Source organism: Lipotes vexillifer, unplaced genomic scaffold (assembly GCF_000442215.2).
Source record: "Lipotes vexillifer unplaced genomic scaffold, Lipotes_vexillifer_v1.1 scaffold155, whole genome shotgun sequence".
In the NCBI taxonomy this organism is placed as follows: Eukaryota; Metazoa; Chordata; class Mammalia; order Artiodactyla; family Lipotidae; genus Lipotes; species Lipotes vexillifer.
The window spans coordinates 2,424,610-2,451,894 of record NW_006779813.1 but is presented as its reverse complement, the minus strand read 5'-3'; the positions used below and the strand labels follow the sequence as shown (position 1 = coordinate 2,451,894).

General features: G+C 36.5%; 1 protein-coding gene across 1 annotated transcript in view; it reads left to right on the top strand.

Moving 5' to 3' along the window:
• Positions 1-27,285, top strand: part of EYA4 (EYA transcriptional coactivator and phosphatase 4) — a 262,482-nt gene that overhangs the window by 130,283 nt on the left and 104,914 nt on the right. Inside the window, exon 3 of the mRNA XM_007452991.1 lies at positions 6,532-6,581. Within this exon, the coding sequence (XP_007453053.1) occupies positions 6,532-6,581 (50 nt within the window). The remainder of the gene's footprint in view (positions 1-6,531; positions 6,582-27,285) is intronic.

The following is a 27,285-nucleotide window of genomic DNA, read 5'->3' as shown; positions in this document are numbered from 1 at the left end:
CCTCTCAAAGTACCTAGTGTTATAAAATGTGAAAAATTTTAAGTTGATTTTTATACTTGAATATAATTGTCATAATGCAAGACATTCTAGAGATTATATTTTACACATATATTTTCCAGACATTGGAAATCTTCATTATTCTCAATACCAGATCCCACATTCTTTATAATTGTTTAAAAAGTGCAACTTATATTACTCATGTACATAATAGCCTAAAAATATTTGAAGAGTGAAATAAGAACATCAGTTTTTTATAAGTGGCTAGCTAATGTAATATTGTTGACCAGTCTTTTCTAACCCCTTATTCTGCTTCATTTTCTCTTGGCAATCGTTGTTGCTGACTTTATATTCATTGCTTATCTGTTTACATTTTTATTTTATATCTCCTCCACTAGAATGCATGATCCATGCAGGCAGGTTTTTGTTCGTCTAAGTCAGCGCTGTTCAACAGAAATATAGTCCAAACCACTTGTGATTTTAGCTTTGTCAGAAAAGTAAAAAGAAGTGATTATAACCCAGTACACCTAAATATCATTTTATTTATGAGTATAACAAATATTGAGATATTTTCCCTCTTTTGCATACTAAGTCTTTGAAATCCCATGTGCCTTTTACATTTCCAGCACATCTCAGTTTAGACTTAACCACATTTCAAGTTCTAAATAGTCACGATGTGTCTAGTGGCTACTTTGCTGGACTGTTCAGGTCTAGTTCATTGCCGTGCCTAGAAGGGCGCCTCATATACCCCAAGGCATTCAGTAAAGCCTTGTTGAATAAGTGGATCCTGATACCTCAGACATACAACAACAGCAAAGACAACAAAACGGACGTTGTTTTATGCATTAGACCATCTTTGTACTTGTTAGGGTGTAGGTACATGTTACTAGTGCTTGGTTTAAAAAAAAGGTTACTTCAGTAGTCTAATTTAAAAGATTTATTAGATGGTTAATATATTGCAAGAAGTAACTAGTAGTGTCAAAAATTGTTCCACAGAATGTTAGTTTCAACTCTTAATTTTAAAAACCTGATAAAAGCAACTGGCAAATCTAGCATCGGAGAGAAAGGCTTGCTGTGGAGCATTCAGTTCTAATTCTGTCCCTGTTAGTGCTAGCTGTGCGACATTGCCAAGTTGTTTAACCTCTCTGAGCCTTGGTTTTCTCATTTGTAGAAGGAGGATTTCATCCATCACTCCCGTCTTCATAGATTAAGTGATATTACATATATATAGTCCAGTACAATGAGTGGAAAAGAGTACTTAATAAATGGCAGCAATTATCATTATTATGATATATTAAAAATTGAACTTTTAAATATTAAGGTGTTTTGATCTTCATTTTAAAAAGATTAGTTTATATGTTTATGAATTTTAGTTTTTTAACATTTACTCGTTAAAATGCCCTCAGAGATCAGGATTTAAAATTAACTACATAATTGCTTGCAGATTAATCTTTCTAGTTCTCAGCATCATCATCTGTGAATTGGGATAAAAAGTAGTATCGGGCTTCCCTGGTGGCGCAGTGGTTGAAGGTCCGCCTGCCGATGCAGGGGACACGGGTTCGTGCCCCGGTCCGGGAAGATCCCACATGCCACAGAGCGGCTGGGCCCGTGAGCCATGGCCTCTGGGCCTGCGCGGACGGAGCCTGTTCTCCGCAGCGGGAGAGGCCACAACAGTGAGAGGCCCGCATACCACAAAAAACAAAAAACAAACAAACAAAATTTAGTGTTTGATGTTTGTATCTTCATTACATACTAATAGTTATTTTCTTGAAGTAAACTCTTAATTCTTTTTCATCTTGCTTTGATTTTTGCATGTACTTTTATAACATTAAGGGTTAAAATTCACATTTTTGCCACCAGTTAAATGCATTTAACATTATTTGTCTTGTTTCTCTTGGCATATTTTTGGCTCATTTCCTTGTGTGTCTTATGAAAACTAAGATTTGGATTTAAATTATGGGCATGAACTTCTGCCTCGTTTCTTGGCCTGCTTGTTTCAGCTTTATTCAAAACAAATTCAAAACTAAACTAGTGGTCATTAAAGACAAAATTCTACGTATTTTGTAAGAATAGTGTTCCTTTAATAGTGTGTATATTTCAGCAGTCACTGTTTAACGAAGTATTGATCTCTCAAATGGGACAGTGTGTTTAAATTTAGGTAAAACTGTCCATTTGGCTTCTAATTCTGTGATCAAGACACTGTGAACATACAAGTTTCTTTACTTAAAATTTTTATTTATTATTTTTTTATTGTAGTAGAGTTCATTTACAATAGTGTGCCAATCTCTGCCGTACAGCAAAGTGACTCAGTTATACACATACATATTTTTATACTCTCGTCCATTATGGTTTATCACGGGGTATTGAATATGTTTCCTGTGCTATACAGTAGGACCTTGTTGGTTATCCATTCTAAATGTAATAGTTTGCATCTACCAACCCCAAACTCCCACTCCATCCAATTCCCTCCCCCCACCCCCTTGGCAACCACATGTCTGTTCTCTATATCTATGAGTTTGTTTCTGTTTTGTAGATAGGTTCATTTGTGCCATATTTTATGATATAAGTGATATCGTATGGTATTGGTCTTTCTTTCTGACTTACTTCACTAAGTATGATAATCTCTATTTGCATCTATGTTGCTGCAAATGGCATTATTTCATTCTGTTTTATGGCTGAGTAGTATTCCATTGTGTGTGTGTGCGTGTGTGTGTACACACACACCACATCTTCCTTATCCATTCATCTGTCAGTGGGATAAGTTGTTTCCATGTTTTGGCTATTGTGAAACAGTGTTACTATGAACATAGGGGTGCATGTGTCTTTCTGAATTATAGTTTCATCTGGGTATATTCCCAGGAGTGGGATTGCTGGATCATATGGTAATTCTATTTTTAGTTTTCTATGGAACCTCCATACTGTTTTCCATAGTGGCTGTACCAACTTACATTCCCAGCAACCATGTAAAAGGGTTCCCTTTTCTCCACACCCTCTCCAGCATTTGTTATTTGTAGACTTTTTTAATGATGGCCATTCTGACTGGTGTAAGGTAGTACCTCATTGTAGCTTTGATTTGCATTTCTCTAATAATTAGTGATGTTGAGCATCTTTTCAGGTGCCTATTGGCCATCTGTATGTCTTCTTTGGAGAAATGTCTATTAAGGTCTTCTGCCCATTTTTCGATTGGGTCATTTGTTTTTTTGTTGTTGAGTTGTATGAGCTGTTTGTATATTTTGGAAATTAAGCCCTTATCTCTCGCATCATTTGCAAATATTTTCTCCCATTCTGTAGGTTGTCTTTTCATCAGGAAGGATAATTCTTACCTGTTCTTCTTTTTGGAAGTCAGAATAGAACATGATGATTGGAGCTTACATGACTCATGATTAACGTCTCTGCATAATCAGGACTTGCAAAACAAGTTTCTTAATGATCATCTAACTTTTCTCCATCAATTCAGAGGAAAGATAGAGTTTTGAAGTATTTTAAACAAGTCATAAGTTAACTTTTTTTTTTTTTTTGATCTTTGGTATTACCAAAGTTTTTTCAAGGACAGATTAAAAGGTCAGATCATATTCTACTTTATGCTTTGTTTCAATCAATAACAATATTCTGTCAATTCTGTCTTAGAAGTATCTATCAAAAACATCCTCTCAACTCTCCCCATGGCTATCTTAATTCAGGTCTTCACCATCTCTCACTGATGGATTGAATGATTCACTTAGTGAACTAGTATTTGGGGACTCTCTTAATCCATTTGGGCTGCTATAACAAAATACTGCAGGTAGTTTATAAAAAACAGAAATTTATTTCTCACCATTCTGGAGGCTGGGAAATGCAAGATGGAGGCTCCAGCATGGTTGTATGTGGTGAGAGCCCACCTCCTGGTTTAGCCAGTGACTTTTTCTCACTGTGTCCTCACATGGTAGAAGGGCTAGGGAGCTCTGTGGGGTCTCATTTGTAAGAGCATTAATCCCATTTGTAGAGCTTTCATTTTCATGATCTAAGCACCTCCCAAAGGCCCCACTCCCTAATTCTGGGGGGTGAGGATTATACATATGAATTCTGAAGGGGTACAAGCATTCAGACCATAGCAAGGAGCATCTGTTCAAGGCTAGGGATTAGTGATATACAAGATCAATGCCATGTCTGCTTTCATGGAATGTATACTTTCTCTCTTGCTGCATTAGGCTCTTATCTGTCTCTCAGTCTGCAGCCTGTCCCCTTCCACACTACCTCCTGCACCATCTCTACCCAGTCTGTTTCTTAAAATCCTTCATCGGTCTTCATTGTCCAAAGATTAAATTCCAAATTCTTTACCATTTATAAGGTCTTCATAATATGGTTCCTCTGACAAACCCCATGATGCTGAAGTACCTACTTTTTTCCAGATTTCGTCTTTGAAGCCTATGTCCTTTAAGACTTAGTTCAGAAGTCTCTTGCCTCTGAACAAGTAGATTGTCCTCTGAACATCGACCTCACTGCATAGACCTCTCCTATAGTAGTCATGGTATCCTAAATATTATTCTTCCCTCATTCGACCATGAACAAATGAATAAAACCCCTAAAAAGAATTACTTTAAAGAATGCAAAGTTCTAACAATATCTAAAAGAATATCTATATCTACTTCAATCTTTCATCATATTCTTGTTAAGCATAAGCTATGCATCTGGGACTGTGCAAACTAGATAGTAAGTAATCAATAGATGTGTTCTCTGGCTTTGCAATTACTACTTTAAGAATAACTTAAAATAATAAGAACTTTCTGGTTAGTTATTTGGAGAAAGATGTTTTGTAAAGCCATTGGTATTAAAGATTTTTTTAAATCTTTGTTTTTTAAACCACAGGAAGCTTGTCTCATTCTGACTCTTGCTTGAAAGTATCTATCTAGTTTGCTTGTGTGATCTGGAGCTCCTTTAGTCAGTCCCAAAGTCTAGCTATCATAGTCTTTCAGAAAGTGACATTCACTTTGAGGTGATTTCTACATATTCATTGGGCAGTTCATATAGTTTCTGGTGATGAATCATAGGAAAGAACCAGTGGGAAAGAAGGGTTTTATTATCGTGTCCTTCCCTTTTAGTTCTTAGTTTTCTTGGAGTTTTTAATGGACTTTTGTGGGTTTCATAGTGAATTTTATGCTTACATTTTAAGAAAAGTTTTCCTTTTTCCCTTTTCTTTTTTTTTAAACTAATTACTCAAAAGTATTTCTTCACCCTTCCATCTCTTGGTGCTAAGTTTCATATAAAGAGCATAGAATATGTTACATAATAGGACAGAGATAATAATTTCTTTGCTAACCAGTTTTATTTTCCTACTGTATGAATGTATACACAGGATGCAAAAAAGAGTATAGTTAATCAAGCCAAATACTTGATTTCCCCAATTATAAAACGTCTAGGCTTAGAACTGAAAGCAAAAACATGGATTTTTGAAAGTGTAAGGATCTTTTTTTTTGTATTTGTATTTTTAAGTCAGAAGAGGAAAGAGTTACTTTGTGAGCTGGAAAGACAATGCTGTATCTTTAACATTTAAAACTTACTCTTAAGTGATGCCGTTTGTATCACAGTTCACACTTACGTAGTATACTCACGGTGTATATTCAGTAGACTTATTTTGACTTCCAAGCTACATATTAGAAGTTAAAGTGCCTTGGATTCTGTAGGTTGCAGAAATAGACCATGGCAATGTAAACACCCAGAGTGTATGACAATGGACTTGTTAATGTATACTGTTTATCATCCATGTTAACTAAGGAATTTTTGAAACAGAATTTACTTTGCATATAATGTACCATTAAGACCATAATAATCAGACATAGTTATCTGTGCTTGAAGTTAAATTGTGAAAGGCAATAGAGGTGTGCTTTACCTTATTTTAGAGGATGTATCACACACTTTTGTCCAGAAATGGATAGCGTGTCCTAAAGTAAAAGTTATTTTCATTCTTTACCTTTTGTGGGTTAAAAACCACAAAGTTGAAATTCAGTCTGCAAAGTATACTCTAAATATACATGAGATGTCTGTGAGCAATGCTGAAACTTAATTGATATGCTGAGAAATATATAAAACATACAGCCACTGGATTGAGAAAATGAAAATTAATATATGAATGTTTTAGCTAACACTGTGCTTTGCCCCCAGAAGCTGGTGTTTATTATTGTGTGCTTTAGTAGAAGACAGAAGCAGTATCAACTGGAAAAACATTTCTTAGTGAATTGAGAGCAGTATGACTTTCCAGTTCCTAAGTGGGAAACCTGGTTCTTTGGTTTCTTTGTTCCTAGTTAAGCTAGGCCCAAGCTATTTTAGCTGAACATTTTACATACTAATGGAGTCTAGGGAAGTGCCTTTGGCAGCTGTTCATAGGATAATAATGAAATACACTATTTAATACTGCATGCTACCGCTGTAAAATGTGGGGAGTATTTTATAGAGATCTTGGTGAGCAGAGCTGTAGCCACATTAAGTTTAACAAGTGTGTGAACCTGAATGAGGAAGTTGTATTTTCATATGAGACTAACTAGTACTCTTTTCTTACAGGTAAAGAAAACGTGCACAGAATCAGATGTTCCAGAACCCCAGAATTCCAGGTAGAGTAAAATAGAGGCCAAGACTTCACTAAGAAAAATTGCAATTTTTGAGAACTAATAAGACATTAGACTCTAGATACAACTGTGTTTTAAAACATTGAGCTTAAGAACTTATCTGTATGGAAATTACACATTAGACTGGCTAGGATGCCATTAATCATAATATTAAAAAAAAGGGCACTGACTGAAATCAACTTTAAAGAACAATAGTGAAAACATCTCTAGGAACACTTGAAAATATATTCCCTTAGCATTCATTATTTTAAGTTCACCCACATTTTTCTTTCTAATCTCTTCTTATAACGTGTTCACATTTGAAATTTTGCCAGAAACTGAATGCCTCTTAAATCTGTGTTTACCAAAAATCTACCTTTTGTTTTTCAATCAAACATTGCTAGATTTTGAGAATGCCATCAAAGAGAAAAGATAAAAATTAACTTGGCATTCTCTTTATAGTTATATAGAGCTTGAAGAAATGATGAATTAAAGTGGTCAGGCCACTACATACAGGAGTTTAGCCCCATTTAGTTGTTTGTGGTTGGACCAGATGCCTGACAGACATTTTTAGGTCTACGTTTTCATTGTTTTTATTTCAAAATTTTAAATGGGTAAGTAAAAGTATTTTAAATATCATAACAATAGTAAACGCATATCCTTCATATGATATAAATGATATAACTTAATTTCTTGCATTAAGAAATTTGTTTAACGGTGAGATGGGTGTTAGTTTATTTTGTCCTACTTGCTCCAGCTTATGATGTATGTAGTGATTCTCTTGGTATAGTAAAACAATACAGAGCTAGGTAAAATGTTAATGACCACCATATTTTCCTTTTGGAAAGCAAGTATATATTATATACAGTCCATTCACAGTTTGAGTAAATCTTCCTTTGTTTTATGTAATATGATATTCTTATAATTAATTCCTATATATATTATAGTGAAATGACTGTGTGTGGTCTTTTCTTTTGGATCATCAAAAGTATATAATATGATATAGGATTTTTGACATATGATCTTTGTCTTTTACGATTAGATATCAAAATAGAACCAAATGCTTTTAGCTTATTGGAGCTTTAGGAAATGGATGAACCATTAAATTTTTCCTACAAAGCAAAGGAGTTCCAGGATGTGTGGAGAGGGGAGACAAGCTCTATTCCTTGTGGACATTTCCTTCCTGACCATTTTGCTGACCTCTATGAGAAACCCAACTATGACTTATAGTTTAACTAATTAGATAATCTTTGCAAGTAGCTGGTCTTTAGGGTTAGTAGGGAAAACAGAACATATAATTATATTCTTTTTATTAATATTATATATCAAAATGTTTTACTCTTTAGGCCACTCAGGATCTTTGGACAGATAGTGTTAGTGCTTGAACAAATTTTAAACAAGCAGAAATGCACCAAAGTGATTCAGTGTTTTCAATTTATATCAGTAAGTTAAAAAAGAAAGAGAGAATTCAGATCTCAGTGTATTTAAACCTGGAATTAGATCATTCTCATTTATCTAGCAAATCCCAACCCATATGGCCCTAAACGTGCAATTTTATTTTTAAGATAAATAACAGTTGTTTTTAAAAGATTGTTTTAAATGTATTTCGTTATATATTATTATTATATAATAGAAACTAATTAAAAAGTGTCTTGACTTCTTGGAAACTACTAGTTGGTTGCCATGGATTAGCTGCTTCTAAAAGTTTCCTAGTCTGCAATATATGGGTAAAATTAGGCAAATCAATTTCTAAGGATTCTAAAGCTTTGTGATATAAAAAACAAACACATAGGGGCTTCTCTGGTGGTGCAGTGGTTGAGAGTCCACCTGCCGATGCAGGGGACGCGGGTTTGTGTCCTGGTCTGGGAAGATCCCACATGCCGCGGAGCGGCTGGGCCCGTGAGCCATGGCCGCTGAGCCTCCGCATCTGGAGCCTGTGCTCCGCAACGGGAGAGCCCCGCGTACCGCAAAAAAACAAAAACAAACAAACAAACACATAAAGCACCCTTGTTTATAAAAACCCGAGATGGAAAGGCCTTCAAGAAAACTTGGAATCATTTATTGATTCAGTGTTGCCCAGACATTTTGATAGTGTCTGGTCCCTTCTCCTAACTTGTGGTGCAAATGACAACCTCCACACCCTCATAGTGTCAATAACAAAAAGAGGTGGCTATTCTTGGATTCTCTATTTATTCACAGATATTAGGTCTGGGAGTGGCAAAATGGCATTAAGTCAGTGCAGTGATGGAACACCAAGAAGAGAATAAAGATACGCTATAGAACATCTTGCACAAAAGGATACAATAACTTACTGAATAGTCAACGAATCAAGGGATGCCAAAATTAATAATTATTGTATGCGTGTACTGAGGTTCAGTTTTTATAAACAATCAGAAAAAACATGAAGATGCCTTTATTATAGATAATGGACAGCATTACTTTAGCATATACATGTATGGGTACATTCTTTTTTGCTCATTAAGAACCACAAATATTCATATATTCTCTCTCTCTCCCCCATGCCTCCCTCCTTCCCTCCCCTCTGTGTGTGTGTATATGTGGGGGGGCGGGCGGCCAGGGAGAGAGAGAAAGAGAGAGTTAAGGCCTGGGGCTAGGTAATTCTATTCTAAACAAATCTATAGGAAAGAACTGAGCTCAAAATGAAATACGGTATCAGCATAAAATGCATGGGAGCTGGAGACCCACTGCCTTATAAAATGCTCCCTCACTTGGAACCTAAAGCTAATATCATTGATTTATTTAGCTAGCTTTATAGTATGTTGGTTTTGGATTTGAAAAGATTAGAATAAATGCAGATGGAAAGTGTTTTTACAGTAGGGAAGTAATTAAATTGGGTGTGGAAACTTTGCCAGGGAAATTTTTGGAGTGACATATGTGTATCAGCAAATTCTTTGTCTTGCTTGGCCTTAATTCCTCTTTTGGAAAGAGATGCTTGGCCCGCAGATGTGACTGGTAGATTAGAAAAAAGAGAATTTACAAACCCATACAATATAAGGAAGGTAAAATGTCTTCTTAGAAATAATATTATGTGTATATACTGAAAGTCAGACGTTAGGGACAGTATTCTCTCAGTTTCATAAGACTGTATTGAACTTGATGTCATATGGAAAGGGATAGAATGTGCTTCATGGAAAAACTGACATTCCTTAAATGTACTTTTTTTTTTTTTTTTAACTTTCCTCTGTGTCATAACCATGTTGAGAATGTAGTGTTGTTGGCCTTTGTTCTTAAAACCTATGTTAACCTTCAAATGTGTACATGAGAAAACTAAAATTTATATTTCTCATGCTTTACCTTTCCCTAAAATTAAGTCTATTACTAGACAGACCATCTTAAAACAAAATCTGAATTATCATTTTTATGTTGATATTTTTCTATATTCATGGTGACTTTATTTGTGTAGATTTGTGTCTAACATGAGCCATCCCTGAAAATACATGGTTTTTGTTTAATTTAAAATAATAGATATCTTCTGTAGTGGAGTGTGAAGTTTCTAAGAGTCTCACTTTTTTTTTTTTAACTCTTCTACTTTTCATTTATGAGGTGAGGAAATAATTTATCTCATTCTTTAATTGCATTCTTGGTAAATATCTTAGAGTACCTATAGGTTAAAATAGTCCCCATAATACCCAAATGATTTCTCTGGTAAACTTCTGTTTCTCTTTATTTTTTCCTTTTTGGGCCACTAACTAGTAGAGCAGTTTCACCAAGAAGAGATCAAGAACTTAGAAAGGAGATAAAACTCAAATCAGCCAGTTTTGTTATATACTTGTTTTGTTAATTAAGGAGTAAATGGAAATAAAAATTTTGGTGAAATTGAGCTGTGAAGTGACTTCTGGGAATTATACCAGTTCTTTTCCTATTATTGCTCTGTCTCATTGTGGCTACAGTATTGCCAGAAGATTACAGTAAAGAGATCTAAAGGAGAGTATTAAAGTATATATATAGGAAGTACTTATGGTACATATGAGCTAAGATGATAGTTTTTGCACATGGAGAATAAAAAAGATTCTGTGGGTAATGGTGAGGGTGCCCTAGTCTATACTAACTACAACTATCAAGAGAAAGACAGAACAAATCTCCAGCTTTTAAGGAAGCATTGGAATTAATCTCAGTTTAATATCATAATATTTAAGTGAGCCTCAGGAAGTTTATCTATTCAATGTTTATGTGTAAAAGCTTAAATGCAACTAATTCATCTTATGTAAATAGTTATGATATGACAGTGTTATATTTAAAGTATTAAGTTATACATGATTATTTTCTAGCAAAATAATTATTGCAATAATTCCAGAAGCCTGAAATGTTTATCTGTATATAATTGCCTGTCAAAAATTAAATGCTATATTGTTTTCATAGCAGTGAAAGCTGAGGGCCCCTTGGTGAAAACACACATTGTATTTCACTGTGTCAAATTAGAGGTCCATTTAGCCCAAAATTCTGTCTCCAAGAAGCATTAAAAATTATTAATACCAGGTTGCATTTCCTCAAACCTGAAAATTTCAAGATGTAGTTCCAATAAACTTAGATTCTTTCAGTAACACAACCTAACTGTATAGTCCATGGAATTATTTAACCATTTCTTTGACTTAGTAATACATCATTGACTATCTTCAGATCCTGAGATTTTAGTCTTGATCATTTTTAGCTTTCCTTCCATTTCATTTTTTTTTTTCACATATAATCTCTGTTCACAACTCTTGACGTAGCCCACCATGTCTAGAATGCTCTGGCCACTTCCTATTACTCTAGCCTCAGTGTCAGTCCGCCTTCCCCTGTAAGAAGATCTGCATTTACAGATGCCATGCTCCTCCTTTCCTTGCACTACCCTCCCCCTCCCAGCTTTGCTCACCTGCTGAATTTCAACTCATCCTTCAGATCTCTGCTCAGTACTTATTCCTCAGAGCAGCCTTTGCTGCGTCTGGTCCCACCGTCATCAGGGCCTCATGGCCTTCTCCTTCACAGTTGCCTCGTTTAATTAATGCCTGACTCATGCACTACACTATAAGCTCCACAGAGTGAGGGATCATCTCTGCTTTCTTTTGCTCCCCACTGTAACATTAGGCTATAGCACAGGGCCTGGCACAAAGCAGGTCCTCAGTACATACCCGTTAAGTGAATGAATAACTTCCAAATACACAAATCCAGCTTGCAGTCTTTCCTGGAACTTCTCTTGTAACCACAAAATCCTAATGTAATTTTATTAGGGATTTTTCTCGGCCATCTCAAACTCCCTTTGTATAGAATGATTACTTTCCATCCCCCAGGATCTTTTCTTTTCAGTGATAATTCTCTCCTGCCTCAGAACTTCAGAATAATCCTTCACTTATTTCTCTCTTTCCTTCCCCAAATCCCGTTGGTCATCAAATTGTATTTAATTTTCCTCTGTTGTGTTTTGAATCTCTTTATCCTGCCCCTTCCCACTGCCACTATGGAAGTTCAGGCTCTTGTCACCTCACCTCTGAACTAATACAACAAATCCCCTATGGCTTCCTTGGATATAGACCTTGCCTTTCTAGTCTGCCAGGTTGTAGGACGAGCCTTTCTTAAACGATACACTTTCCATATGGGATTGTTCGCTATTAGACACACAGTATTTAGTAGACATTTAGAGTATACACAGAAGAATGAACAAATAACTTTAAAAGTGAAAGTGTGTGCAAGAGGTAAAAATAAGGACACGTACTATTCATGTCTAATTGCTGTCCATAAGAGGTCAAGGATTACTTGGGCTACCTGTTATCCACTCTCTTATTGCCCTTATTCTGGTGTGTTAGATGTTCATTGAGTCCCATTTCATTTTCTTCCTTTAGCTCTAGACTGACAGAGGAGTTCTTGAATTTAACATGGTCCCTAGAAAGTAAATTCCAGAAAAATATATACCAGTCACATAGGTACCTTGATTTTCATTCCCTTTTCCTGTCACCATTACCTACATAGGCATTAGAGTGAAATACGATATTTGTGTACTGTGCAGTTCGTTAGCTGAGAGCATCTGTTTAGGAGAGTACTTCCCTGCTAGTTCTACAGATGAGCTCATTTCACTGAGGAATAGTCAAGAATGATACACCAGAGTGTAGCCTGAATTCTGAACACGGTGGGCCAGAGTGGTTAGGAAGAGTTGCATGGAAGATTGAGGGCTACAGCTGGGTATCAAAGGAGAGATAAGATTTGAAGAAATGGGAGAAAGAGAATCCACAGTGAGGTTAAGGGGGAAAAAAGGACTAGAAACTGAAATTGAAAGGTATCTTTTATGGATGGTTGGTGAGTATTCTCACTTGATTCATATGGAGAAATAGTCGATGAGATTGGAAAATAGGTACATTCGCATAGATTGTGGTTGGCTTGGATTTCCTGTTCATCTGTTTACCCACCTGTGTCCTCACTGCTTGGCTGCTTCAGTGTCTTTATCTCTCTTTATGATGGTTGGCTGGCTGCTCAGTCTTATTTTTTCTGCAGGACCCACAATAGGAGGAAAATATCCATGTGACGCTGCTCCGATTTTGTAATTTTTACCTCTTCAGACACCAGGATAAGAGAATCTCTCTCTTTCTCTTTATCTCAGTTCCAAATTTCCATGGAAGGGAACGGTATCAGAGTGGCTTTCAGGAGCCACCTTTAGGAGCATATGAATCAGTGGTGAGAACAAATTCCAAGAAAAGGATGCTTAGCAGCTAACCCATCAGGTGCCGTCTACTTTCTACATCTTCCCTACCCAGAGTATACAACCCATCTATTTCATCCAACACCCCTTCCCCAAGCCCTTCATTTTATGTAATCCAACATATATCACTCGCTCCTTCCCTGATTACATATAACTCACTGGTTATCTGTTTCACTAGTATGGAGATTTGGAGCTCGATTTTAGGTCAGGTGTCTACAAACTATGATCTGCAAAGTAGAGGTCTCTTGCGAGAGCATTAAGTGGAGTGGCAGCCAGACTTCAAAGTAAGAGGAGCTCCATTCACCTCTTTTTGTAAACCCTTCTACCAATTTTTGACCTTCCTGTCCCCATCCTCAAACCAGTTACTATTCAATGAACCCAATCTCCTTTTCTGCTCTCAAAAACCAATCCAAATAGAAATTGTTTTCTCCATTTCCTGTGGTTAATCCAGTTGTTAGATAATTGATGAATGTTCTTCATACTGCAATTTAAATTATTTACTTTTCTGAAGGTAAATTTGCCAAAATGAGTATCTAGGTCTGGACTTGCTTTCTTTTGAAACCAGTTCTCAAACCTACCTAAAGAAATACAATCAGCCATCAATCACTTGTAGTCCAAACTTGAAATTTTGGCCACCTCTCTTTCAGGTATTAGGAGGTCACCACTGAATTTCTGATCAGATAATAATATTAAAATTGTACTTGCGATGACAGATCAGCCGTGGCACAGGTGCCATGGAGGCAAGGAAACCAACAGTGAGACTTACTTAAAAAGCCTGAGAGACATTTAGCAAATTGTGCTTATTTTTTGGAGAAGATCTTATACACCATTTTTTTCATGGTTTAAACATATTTTCTAATTTTTCTACATCATGTATTTATTTTTTTTTTGTCTTAAGAATGTGAAATAATGGATTTGGCTTGAAATTGGCATGATGGCAGTGGAAGGATCTGGATTCTTCTTTCTGACAACCTGCATTGTCCTCCAAAAATAAGAAAACTCCTGATTTCCTCACATGTATTAGTGATGAATTCCAGAGAATGGCTATGTTCCTGGTCAGCCTCTTCTGTACTAAACTGAGTTCCTCTGAAGTCTTTATGGTTAATGATCTAAAACAGTCTTTCCAGAGACTGTTAGCTGCTTTGAATTAATTTGGTCAGAGTAACACATCACATAAAGTAGCATTTGTTTAGTGATTTTTATCCAGAGGATCAGAGGAGCTAAGATAAGACTCTACTTTGCATCACAGTAATAATTAAAATTGTTATTCAATGCGAGTAGAAACATTGGGGGTCCCATTTTATGTTGGGCCGACTTAACATGAGAACAAACTGTAGGAGCTTAGTTTTCTTTTCAGCAGTTCAATTATAGGAACATTTATTCTCGCCCTTAAAGTTACCATTTATTGTGTATCAGCCACGTGTCAGGCACTGGTCTGAAAGCTTGAGATATACTTCAGTGAACAAAATAGGAGCACACGTAATAGTAAGAGTATGTTAGAAAGTGACCAGTTCTAGGGATAAAAGGGAAGATGAGGAGTATTGGGGAGAGTAGATTGTGATTTTAAATCAGATGATATTTAAGTAAAGGCTTGAAGGAAATGAGAGAGTAAGTCAAGAAGAAGGCTGGGGGTAGTGCATTCATTTCAGGTTGAGCTATGCACAGGCCCTTCAGTGGACGCCTGCCTGGCATGTTCAAGCAACAGCGAGGAGAACAGTGTGGCCAAAATGGAGAGAGCCCAGAGTTTCAAATTTGAAATAGCAGCATTCTGAAAAAAAGCTACTATTTCTAGTCTTTCCCATATTTTGAAAATATTTACTTGGAATTTAAATAAATCAGTTGCAAATATTTGTTCTTGACTCATTGGTAATAGTCTCTGGCAGGCATCTCATCCATCACTGCTACCAGATGGGACTGATCCACAGCCAGGAACACCTCTCTTTGCCACACCACACACATTCTCCAAGACCAGGGCTCTCTCCTGATCAGAAGGCTTCAAGCGTCTTCATCAGCAGAGCTCAAAAGCCTGAAACCTGTTTTGTTTGTTTCTTTTTTTTAAAGTAATGCTCTTAAAGTTTCAGCTGTAAACATAGATGAGGGCTTAGTAAAGATTCTAAACATTTCATTCGTAAAGGTGCAGGGATTCTGCCATTCTCTCACATTTAATCATCACATCTCAGTTGTCTTAGCAACCTACACAATGTTCTCATTTGCTTTTCAATAAGCCAAGGGATGAATGGATTCTTTGTTCATGAGTTTATGAATTTCTATCACCTGATACTTGATGTCTTTCTGGCATGCTTACTGTGCCAGATAACTGTCTCTATTTTCTTAAAATTCATGTAACCAAAATTAAACTCTGTTTTTCCTAAAAAACTAAATTTCTAATGGGAAACTATCCAACCTCAGATAAACATAAATAAGCTTATATTATAAAATGTTTTTGTTGTAACTGTAATTAATTTCCAAGGCTCAGCAAACTTGGCAAACTCAGTTATCCAGCAGACTTGACACATGCGGGCATATTTGTGAACTAAAGAGAAAGAAAAAAGCCTGATGACAAACCTAGGTGTCATAGAGTCGATTCCCCCAGAATCACATGTTTGCTTCTCTCTGATGCTGTCTTGGAGTGTATGTTCTCTTACCTTATGTATATCTCTAATTTTCAAGCTCATACCGTAATAAAGTGGATGTGAGCATGCTTACACGGCATAATAGGCAAATGTGGTAGGCTGCCTGAGTTCAGATTCCAGCTGTTTGGCCTTGTTGCAAGCTACTTTGCTTCTCTGTGCCTCACATATCCTCAACTGAAAAATGGGATTAATACCATATTCTCCCATGGGGTTACTTTAAAGACTAAATGAAGCAATATAGGGAAAACGCTTAGAGACGTACCTGCTACATATTAGGTGAATTTAAATGACGGCTCTTATTACAAATACGCATAGTGATGGTATCGATAAGTGACAGTGTAACAATAAAAAGAGACGGGAAAATAATGAAACATAAATGTAAGAAAGCAAAATGCTTAATCATGTGGGATGTTTTGCCTATTAATGCTAGGAGCCCTGTATGCTTTAGTAAACCCTGAGGGCAGCCCTTAGTACAATGTACTGATTCTCATTAGTGTTGATCACCTTGATTCTATAAGTAAAAGTTAAATTGTGTTTATCATCATAACACATTTTAGAATTATTTCTGTATAAAGTGATTTCCTTTTAAATGTGCTATTGCTTAAAATGGTGTACATCTTAGCGACAGCGAGAATTTTGACTAAACCCTAACGAGCATTCTTTGAAGGTTCTTGATAGCTGAGATTTTGTAGAATTATTCCTTTTTTCCACTAATAGGAGCAACTCAAGTGCCTGGATCATTTAGAGATTTTCTTTTTCAGTCCAGTTCTGGTACCTAGCACAGTACCTGCCGCATAGTAGGAAACCAGTAAACATTTATTATATGAATGAATGAATGAGCAGCCAGTTTTTACTTTTTTGTTTCTTTTTTGGTGAGAAGTTCTTCATGCCTTTACACTATTCTCACCACGATTTGTTGCATTATAGCTGATAAAGCTTAAATGTCATTTGTAAACAAGGGCAAATCCAAGAGAGGCCTCTGTTTGCTGTAGCAAGGAGAGTGACTCTACATCCCATCTTGCCCCGAGTACAATCCCAGTTTACTTCGGCTGTCCCAGTATCCCCTCTGGTTAGAGACACTTGACTTTCCAAAAAAATCCCAGTTTGCCTGATAAATAGTATGATCACTCTAATTCAGATCATCATGCCCTTACCAAACTTTTTGAGATAGAAAATGTGACAATCAATCTCTCTTTCTCCATCCCTCCCTCCTTCTCTCTTTCTTCCCCTTCCTTTGTGTCTTCTTTTCTTTCCTGTCTTAGGGGTGACTTCTATCATGGGACATTGCACTTTTATCTTTAAAGTAACACTATGTGAAAATGCTCCTTGAAACAAAAGACCACATAGGAAATGATTGTTCTGTTCTATAGGCTTGACTTAAATAGGAGCTTGTCTGTTGCATTCTGTCATGTGATTAATTTGTAGAAATTCCATGCTTCTCAAGAATAATACCATCTTTTCAAGAACACACCCAGTCTTATTACATGACGTGATATAATCCTGTATTATTTATCCTCCCCCGTGTTACCCATTTTTTTCATTTTCTACTATTCTTCTGATGGAAGATCCAGAGTCCCAACTAATGGGGATGTTACGTATCATGCTTGGGAAAAAGATGACTAATGTGGTTTGGCAAAATGCCAAGGGAGCAGCATACCCTCCTGCAGCAGCTGCTGCGGGAGCATCATGCCTGGCATCCAGCAGGAAACAAAACCGGCTGCTGTAGCTCAGACATGGATTTTTACATAGTCTTAATCATAATGTTGCAGAGGTGCTCTTGGGGTAGTTATTGTTGTAAGTTTCTCATTATGTATTGTTGTTTCTTTAAAAAAGAGAAGCAATGCTGATAACCATGGTGGAGAGAAAAGTGTACATGACTATATGACCCACTGTGTGGATGACCCAGCAGTGTTTCTCCAAAGGGGATTTTAAGAGTCGATTCTTTGCTATGCAGGACTGTCTAGCACATTGCTGGACCGTCGGAACCTGGCTTCTTCCAAATCTCAGTAGCAGCCCCGTCACTGTTAGAACCCCAAACTCCCTGGTGTGTTTTCACATGCTCCCCAAGTACCCAATAGATGGCTGATTGTAATCAGAGGAGGCTACTATGTATCTTAAAAAATTCATATGTGTCTCATGGAGGTTTTTTAAAAGATTTGAGAAATACAAGGTTTAGAAAATGATGCTAGGGAAGCCAGCCTTCCAGAAGCCCAGAATGAGTCACTCAACTTTGTTGGAAAAACAGCAAAACACAGCTCATCAACAACTTAGCAAAGTAACTGAAGGTCGGTGTCCCAATAACATCACTTGACTGTAGGTGCTACTTAGACAGTCAATAAGCTCCAGAGTCGGAATTCAAGGCCTTTTCCTGACAACGGGAAAGAGCAATGTAAGGTTTCAGAATTATTTTCAAAATTTCTGTATGCTCAGTGCCTTTTACTCTTTCCATTCCATTTCCAATCTATTGAATTTCTTCTGACAAATTCTTGGTATTAGGGCATATGAATTTTTATAAAATTTAATTTTACTTTATGGAAATGTCTTTGAGGAATATTAGGAATAGGTGGCTTATAAATATTGATAACCTCTCCTTGGTTTCTCATGTATGAGTGCTCTAAAAAGGGATTGGAAAGTCTTTGGAATTCATTTATCTTACTTGCACGTGCAATATACTCCCACATTCTTTACATTGCATTCTTTTGTGCATCCTTTCCCCTATGGTCATGCATTGAGAGTCCTTTTTAATTAAAGCAGTTGAGTGGCTGCTAAATAAAATTGGGAAAAAGAGAAGACAGGCAAAACAGGAGGCTTATCTTCAGGTCAAGAATCCGATGAATAGCAAAGGAATGCTTGTTTTCCATCCCTGCAATTCCCTGAGAGTAACCAAACTGGTTTTACAAACCATGTGAATTGATTCTATGTGTCTTGGGAAGGGCAAGGGGGTTGTTTAAACTAGTTTATTTGAAATATTGTGAGTTTTTTACTTTTTAAATAGTGTTACCTCTTTTTCACGGGAAGGAATTTTATGCAATAGACTTTCATTAAATTGAATTTTCACCTCCAGAGTGAAGCTGCATATCAGTTGGTTGAACTCTCACTAACTGAATGACTATCAGGGCAGGTTTCCATTTCTTCTTATTTAGGGAGTTAGATTTATCCAACTGCTATTTTTTTTTCTTCATATTTTCATGTTACTTTTAGCCAGCGGGCTTTTCTGTTGATATCGTCAGTAGTAAGAGTTAAACTTCTGAGTCTGACATGTGTTTCTTATTTCAAAGTTCTCTCCTAAAATTGCTCTTTTTGCATGCATGCTATAGGTTTATTTGAAAACTTTGGTTTTAGCACAGTCCAAAATTTCGATGAAACTGTGGACATTTTCTTGGGTAAATTGTCCATACTGCAGAATGGGAGGGCGGTTTCCTAAAGAAAGTCCTGGAATGACTTCTCTGAAAAGAGGCCAATTTGCAGGTTAAAATTGTGTTCAGTAAAATCTTGCCTCCCAACTGTTAACTTGTAAAATGGGTATATAAACAAGAAACCTGCACAGGGTTATTATAGCTGATACATTTGGTACGTGATGCGGGACGATTGATTTGTTTACAGATTAAGCATAAAGCATGTGGATGAAAGTTAATTAAATAAGAATAAGGTATAGCGTCACTACACGGTTGTTATTTATCTTCTGACTAAATGTGTGCCTTCCAAGGTCTGCGGTCTTTCAGGCTTCTGTTTAGAGGAGTGCCAGCTCAGGTCATGCTAAATCCAGGTCAGAAACTGGAGGGAATCAGCTTGCTTTGCTAGTGGATTTTCTGGGCATAATTTATACATGCTCAAATTTTTTTGCAGTGTCAGACCAAGTGTATTTATGTTATAATTTATTCTTCATTTAATTTGGAGCAAATATAAATTCTTCCTAATGAAGCATTAGGGACAGAAGGAAATTACTTTTGTTAAACAAGTACTTTGGTATATTTTCCCCCTCTTTCAAGTAGAGGATTCCTGTGAAAACCCGGTATTCAATATTATTCATTATCTGGTTGGTTCACTAGATCAAGATGTCCGTGTGTAGTGTAGAAAGATGGCAAAAGTTAGGGAGTTAAAAACAGGTTGATACAAGCTGTTGAGAAAAAAAAAATCAAATGAGACCACTTATGTTTTAAATCAAGAATATGTTTTCAGTGAAAATATTTTCTAATGATTCACAGAAGAATGTTGTCAACTTTGACTACATCTGCTGAAAATCAAAATATAAGTAGTTACATAGCATTGAATTCTGGCAGGAGTTTATACTGTGACATGAAACAAAGTTCCCATTAAATGACAATACTTTTTATTTTTCTGGCTTTAAAAGTAGTTTTCTGACTTAAAAATGTTCACAGCCTTTTTTTTCTCCTCCACATTATATGGATAAATAGGCAACATGCCCGTTTGATTTCCAGAGTACGTTTCTTAAAATAATTTTGATAGGAAGATAATTATTTAATGACAGTGTATAAAGTTCTGCCACAGTTTAAACAAAATTAAATGGGAGAAAATACAAAGAGGGGTTTTGTATAATTACTGGAAAAACATAGATGGAAGGAACAATTAGGCAGTTAGATCTGAAAAAATGGCAACGTGGGTTTCCAAATTTTGTAATGCCCGTAAGGATTCCTTGCCTCATTCTCTGATATTGCTTAGTTTTTTACGTTTCTGAATCTGCACATCAGAATAGCAGTGCATTTATCTACTTATTTCTAGGTTTTTTGTGATTATATATTCTCTATTTAAAAGTTTCATATAAAAATGAAACACACCTACGTATTATGTGCAAAACAACATCATTACCAAAATCGATCCAGATAAAAGTGAGAAAATTACATGCAAGCCCCTTTGTGTAAACAGTCTGCACCAATATAAGGACTTTATTTAGCAAGATTCATGAAAATCGACTTCGCATTTTTGCCCTTGGACATCGTTCCAAGGTATCACACTTAAGTCAAGGATGGTAATATAGCACACAAAGTATTATTGGTTACTTTATCTTTTAACAGTGTTATTTTTCTATATACCTTTGAGGTGTTCTAAATTATGATTTGGTTTCCAACCAACTTCAGTTAGCATCTGCTTCTTTTATGTTAAACTGTACACTTTTTCTTACTCACTTGGCATACATTCTAACCTCTTTGTAAGAATGTAGAAAAAGAGTTTGAAATGACACATATGGGCAATTTTGCTTTTGGAATTAAACTGAGGGGCACAGCTCAAGTGTTTCTACTTTGTTCTATCGCTCTCTTCTTAAAAAATAGTATCAAATAAGCATAGACTTTAGACACAAAAAGATCTGAGTTCAAGTGTCATCATCCTACTTACTAACATTTGTTTCCTCTCCTCTTTTACCCCAGAAATCTGGTGCCTTCCTCTTTTATTTTCATGAAGACTAAATTAGATGATTTTTATGTTTAACGTATGACACATAGCAAACATTCAATGAAAGGTAGTTTATCTTCCAAAGATGTGTACACAGATGACCCTGGGGACTTATGACTTGAGCTGTTTTAAATGTGGCAGAATTCAGGACTCAGCTTTCCTAGAAATAAGGAGCCTTGGATTGAGGGTCTTTTTATACATAACTTTCTCTTATACCAGAAACACAGTGTTTTAGCAGACCCAGCGAAAAGATGGCAGACAGCAGCAGTGCCACAGGAGAATGTACTGCTTTTTCTATCCCTTGAGCAGTAACCATAGTGAACTAAGAGGAAAAGGGAGACGAGCTGGGGAGTTGCCCACCACCCCGTTATGAGCAGCCATCTTCACTGTGTATGGAAGGCCTTTCCTTGACCTTTCTGCTCCAAGTGATGTCTAGATAATTTCAGCCAAAACATACTTTTTTTTCAAAAGTATTTATAGTATTCTTGGGAGGGGGGATTTACATATGTGTATGTGTACACACACACACACACACACACACACACACACACACACACACATATCTTGTTTCTATCATTGTAGTTTTGTGGATCCAGAATGCATACCTACCACAGACAGCATAATAACACAGAAGGATGTCTAATGATAACTCTTAAAACTTCCCCTTATTAGGGAGGAGTACGTTGGTGCCTTTGTTAAGTTGTAGAGTGGCAGGCTCTTACTGTGTTATCTTTATTATTTAATTAGCTGCTCATTATTTAGTACATAGCTCTCTAAATACAATGCCTGCCCTTTGAAGTCCCTGTCAGATTTCTAAAAAGGTAGCATTCATAAAATAAAACAGTATTATAAAAAGCATTCCAAAGTGAAAATGTAGTTAAGTGTCTAGAAGCTTAATTCAGACTACTTAGCATCACAGATGTTGAAATGTGTACTAGAACAGTTTAGTCAAATTTTCCCTGAGCAAATTCGTTTTGATAAAGCACTGTGAGAATTTCTGACTGTAATTAGGAATTGTGTGCTGGCCTCTGTTTAGTCTAGTGATTCAGGGAGCACTGCAATGTGAAGTTGCTGTTGCTCCCTATTAATCCCTTGTGTGAAAATCCTGAGCCATCGCTAAGTATGGTCTTTATATATTAGCTTGTCAATAATAATTAGGGTCATACATATGAAGCCAGAAAGACTAGACTTTAAGCCCAAAAGAATAATCTTATGAATGCATTTGAAAATATAATAAAATCTCATGTTTGTAGAGAAATAAGAGAGAGGGTAACAAGAAAGAAGGACCAGTAAGAATTAGGGAGGAGCATGGTTTATAGAATGGTGAATTATTTGGTACTTCCTTTAATTGAGAAGACAATGCTAATAAATAATTCTTATTGAGTATTTGAGAAATGGCATTGTACAGTGGTGAAGGGCATAGGCCCTGGAGACAGACAGTCTGAGGTGGAGCCCAGCTCCTTGGCATTTGCAAGTCCACCTGGGAAGCCCTTCTCTTAACCTCTCATGACTCTGCGTCATCACTTTTATCATGGGGATAATAACAATGCCTTTCTTCCTGAGGTCCTGTGAGGATGAGATTAGGTAATGAATTTAGCACTTAGAACAGCATCAAATGCCTTTTTTATTATTTCTGTTACTGCCATTGTGTGTATGTGTTTATGTAAAAGGAAGCATTAGTATCGTGCAGGCCAAAAAGCAAAAATAAGTGTTTTGCTAAATTAGAATTTGTGTGCTTTTAGTGTACCTGAAGGTAAGTGTGATTCTGGGATTCTGAAAGCAGAAAAGTTAAAAAAAATAAAAGTCCTTTCAGACCATCGTAATTTGTTTATAAAGAAAAACAGAAATTGGCCTGATAGAGAATGAAAACTATGAAACAGCTAACTGCCTTGCTTTATTGATGTTTTCCATAGGCTTTAAGTCCTAAAGACTTAGCCTGAACAGTAGTGTTTCATAGAGCATATAGTGATATAAAATAAATAATCTTTCAGTTTTCCCCAAAATGCCTTCTTTAACTGAAGTGGAAAAATAAATACTACTTTGTTCTGGTATGTTTAAGTCAGGGTAGTATAGTGTACAATGTTAGTTCCATATTAAAACGACAATTTGATGAAAGTGTTTATTAGGAAAGATTACATTTAACGTCAAGGATTTTCCTTTATATCAAGAACTATTTGTTATGATTGAACTCATCTCCTTAAAATAATCTTTTCAAATCTCAGTGATAATAACCTTCTATTTGCACATTCATAATTTATAGTGACTTCTTTGGGCTGCTTCCTTTGTTCACTTTTTAAAATTCAAAGTGAGTGTCGCCAAAAAGAGATAGATTAGATTTAAAAATATAAAGCACATTGTTTATTTCCTAATTCTGATATCATTCAGTAGTGAAGGCAGAACAGATAAGGTCCCTAGTTACTGAAGCAATGAGCAACTTTATTCCTTTAATTCATTCACATCCATTTAACCAGTATGTATTGATGACCTATGTTTGTCCCAGTCACTGAGCTCCTTCAACATCTTCTTCCAGTTACTGGCTTGACTGCTAAAGGCTTTTCCTAATATAAAATACTTGAGACTAATAATTTTCTATGCATTTAATTATCAGGTAATATAAATCTATGAGTAACAGCATTTTCATTTAGTTTTGGGATGGACTTCTGGTCTACCTGTGTCCCTGCTTCATCGGCCCCCTCAAAGCAGTTTGCTTATATTCAGCCTATAGTCCCCTTGCTCTTCATGTGAAGAGGGAGAAATGAGACACCCTAATTCCTTGTTCACTTGATTCAACATCTATGATTACGTTCTATTTTCGGGCTCTCCCCTAACAGTACTTGTTCACTCATTCTTAGCTGCCTTTCAACGTGCTGTTCTTTCTGCTTGAACACACTCCCTTCGTTCTCCTTGTAAATAACTCTTACTTTTTCTTTCTCACTTAGGAACCCACTTTCTGAAAATCATTTCTCAGTGTACGTGTTTGAGGCGCCTTTCCCATCCATCTCCTATGCTCACCACAGCCATGGCCTTACCATACTGTGCTAGAATATTGTCTGACGCCCTGCCACCCTAACTGGTCTTTGGGTTGGTTGGGACCATACCTTTTATTTGTATTCAAGGGACTTAGCCATCTGCTGGGACGTGGAAGTGGGTGTCATAAAATATCTACTGGATATGTGAATGAATGAATGGATCAACATCATTTTGGCAACCTCTTTTTACCAATAAAAACCAGAATGGAATACGCTTCTTACAGACTAATGGTTCTGAATGAAAGTAATGATTATCTTGGTGGTAGAAAGCACTGTTGTGAAAAACTCAAAGCTGTCTAGTAACTTTTTCTTATTTTTCTTGCATTTGTCACAGTGAGGTTACTAATTTCCACAGGTCTCATTAAAAAATTGTTCTCAATATTTTATATTCTACTGCCTGTCTAAGGAATGCAAATACTCTTGGTTCATTAATTCAACAAATATTTATTGAATTCCAATAATGTGCCAGGCACTACTTTAGGTGGGGGTCCAACAGGGTGTAAAACAGACAAGAGTTTCCTCTTTGGGATTTACATTCTACTGGAGGAAGGTAAAAAATAAGCAAGATTAATATAAAATATAGAATAGTGTATTAGGTGACGATAAATGCTTTGGAGAAAAACAAAGCTGGAAAAGAAAAGAGGGATTGTGTGGGGACAGAGGGTGATAATTTTGCATTGCGTGAAGCTTCAGTGAGAGCATCAGACAGGGGCAATGATGATGTGGGTGTATCTGGGAAAAGAGTTCTAGGCAGCAAGAAGAGCATGTACAAAGGTCCTGGGGTAGAGCATGTTTGTTGTGTTTTAGGGACATTGGGGCCAGCTGGAGAGCAGTGAAGATGAGAGAATGGTAGGTGATATGGTGGGGGGTGAGGTGAGGCAGAAAGCTTTTTGAATGAGTATATATATATATTTTTGGGTTCTCTTCATTAAAAATATGCTAAGAGGGCTTCCCTGGTGGCGCAGTGGTTGAGAGTCCGCCTGCCGATGCAGGGGACACAGGTTCATGCCCCGATCTGGGAAGATCCCACGTGCTGTGGAGCGGCTGGGCCCGTGAGCCATGGCCATTGGGCCTGTGCGTCTGGAGCCTGTTCTCCGCAGTGGGAGAGGCCACAACAGTGAGAGGCCCGCGTACCACAAAAAAAAAAAAAAAAAATGCTAAGATTTATCATGACGTTGAGTACCTTGGTCTTCAAAATCCTCTGTTGTCCTCAGCTAAATGCCAATATATATCAGTTAGATTGCATAGCCTGTATACGTTTTCAAGTTGAAAGCTATTAACAAGTTTTATAAAACCTGTTTTTATGTTATAACCAAATATATAATTTCCAGGATGCTACTATGATTTTTTTTAATTCTGGAATTTTTTCCATCAAAATTAAAATGAAATATGTGCATTTTTTTAAAATTTCACTTTTCTTCACTTATTTGACTTTCAGATGTGTTGTCTGTGTTCTCTTTAGTCAATTTTGCCTACAGCTATTGGTGTAAAATCTCAGAACCATGCATGATACACTGTGTGTTTGAATTTAGAAAGAAAAATAAAACTTTGTTACCACTTTTTTATTAGGGAAAGGGTTAATTAAAACTCTATAATTGAACTGTTTAAGTTAATGGTTTAAATGCTAATTCAGTTTTATCAATCGCGTTATCACGTGGTTTTATCAACCAACATCATTAAATAACTTAGTCGAGGCATTTTTTTAATTGAAGGAAAGATTCATCATAAGAGGTTTATTTAGATCATTCTGCTTCATCTTGGGAATTTGTTAGTATTTCTTAAATTGGAAGACGATTTTACTAGATGTTGAATGGGGATGGAATGGGGATGGGGATGAAAGGAGACAGACCCTATAGTATCAAACTCTCCCAAATCACCAGAACTTTTGTTCTTGCTTACTTCCTTCCCTGCCCTGGAAGACTGCTTTCTCCCCCCGCAGTGGCATCACATTACAGCCAGCTTAACAGAGGCAGTTCATAGGGTGCCAGCTCCCCTGACTCTTGAATAATCTGAAGACCCCTTGTGCCATAGATAAAATGCAATAATAAATCTTCTTAGCTCCAGTGATTTTAGTCTCCTCAATTCAATTAAGTTGAGCTTAGTAGGAATTTGTAAATCAAATAGTGAACTCTGTGTAGATTCAAATCCAGCTTAGGGCTCCTATGTTTGTTACTGATTTTCTTTTTCAGGAAAGAAGAAGAAAAAAAAAAAAGCATTGCTGCTGTTTTCCATTTCTCAGCTTCCTTGTAAAGGTATTTCTTATTGAAACCAAACTCATAGTTCTTAAATTCCTAGACCACTATCTATCATGCAATTCAAGGCTATTTTCCAAATGGTAGAGTGCCAGAAAATCAAAAGCTGCTTGTTTTGGTCGCCTGATTTTCTCTAGCATTCTTTGGAGGATTTAAAGTAGGGGGTAAAAAAACAAAAAAACAAAAAACAAAAAAACTGACCTATATTAAGAGCTCAACATGAAAAGGGGATTAGGACGAGCTTTAACTTAATTATGCAAACCTTCCCAGAATTATAATGCATACCTTTGTAGAGTTTCTTTTGCTGTGGGTGCTGCAGTTTGGATTTTGCTAAAGAGTGTTATTACTAAGGATTTAATGGTTCTTACAAAAGACATTATGCATTTTACATTTGGACGCTTTACATGATGAAAAGTCCATCCCGCCTTCATCTCTTCTTGGTGACTGCCCAGCTAAAGTCCTGGATGGTGAGTTAGGGAAAATATCCCTCCTCCGAGGGTGGCATCTGGCTCCTGGGCAGATCCCTATGCGCACTTCAGTTAATGCGCTCTACTTTCCCCGGAAGTCTTTCATGTGGTTACATTGCAGATGGACTGTCTGCATAGTCTTGTCCTGAACGATTTGTGTAGAGGTTTAGAAAAAAAAAAACACGTTTGTCTGATTTCTGAAATCTACGCATAAGATTGAATGAATCTCAGCAGG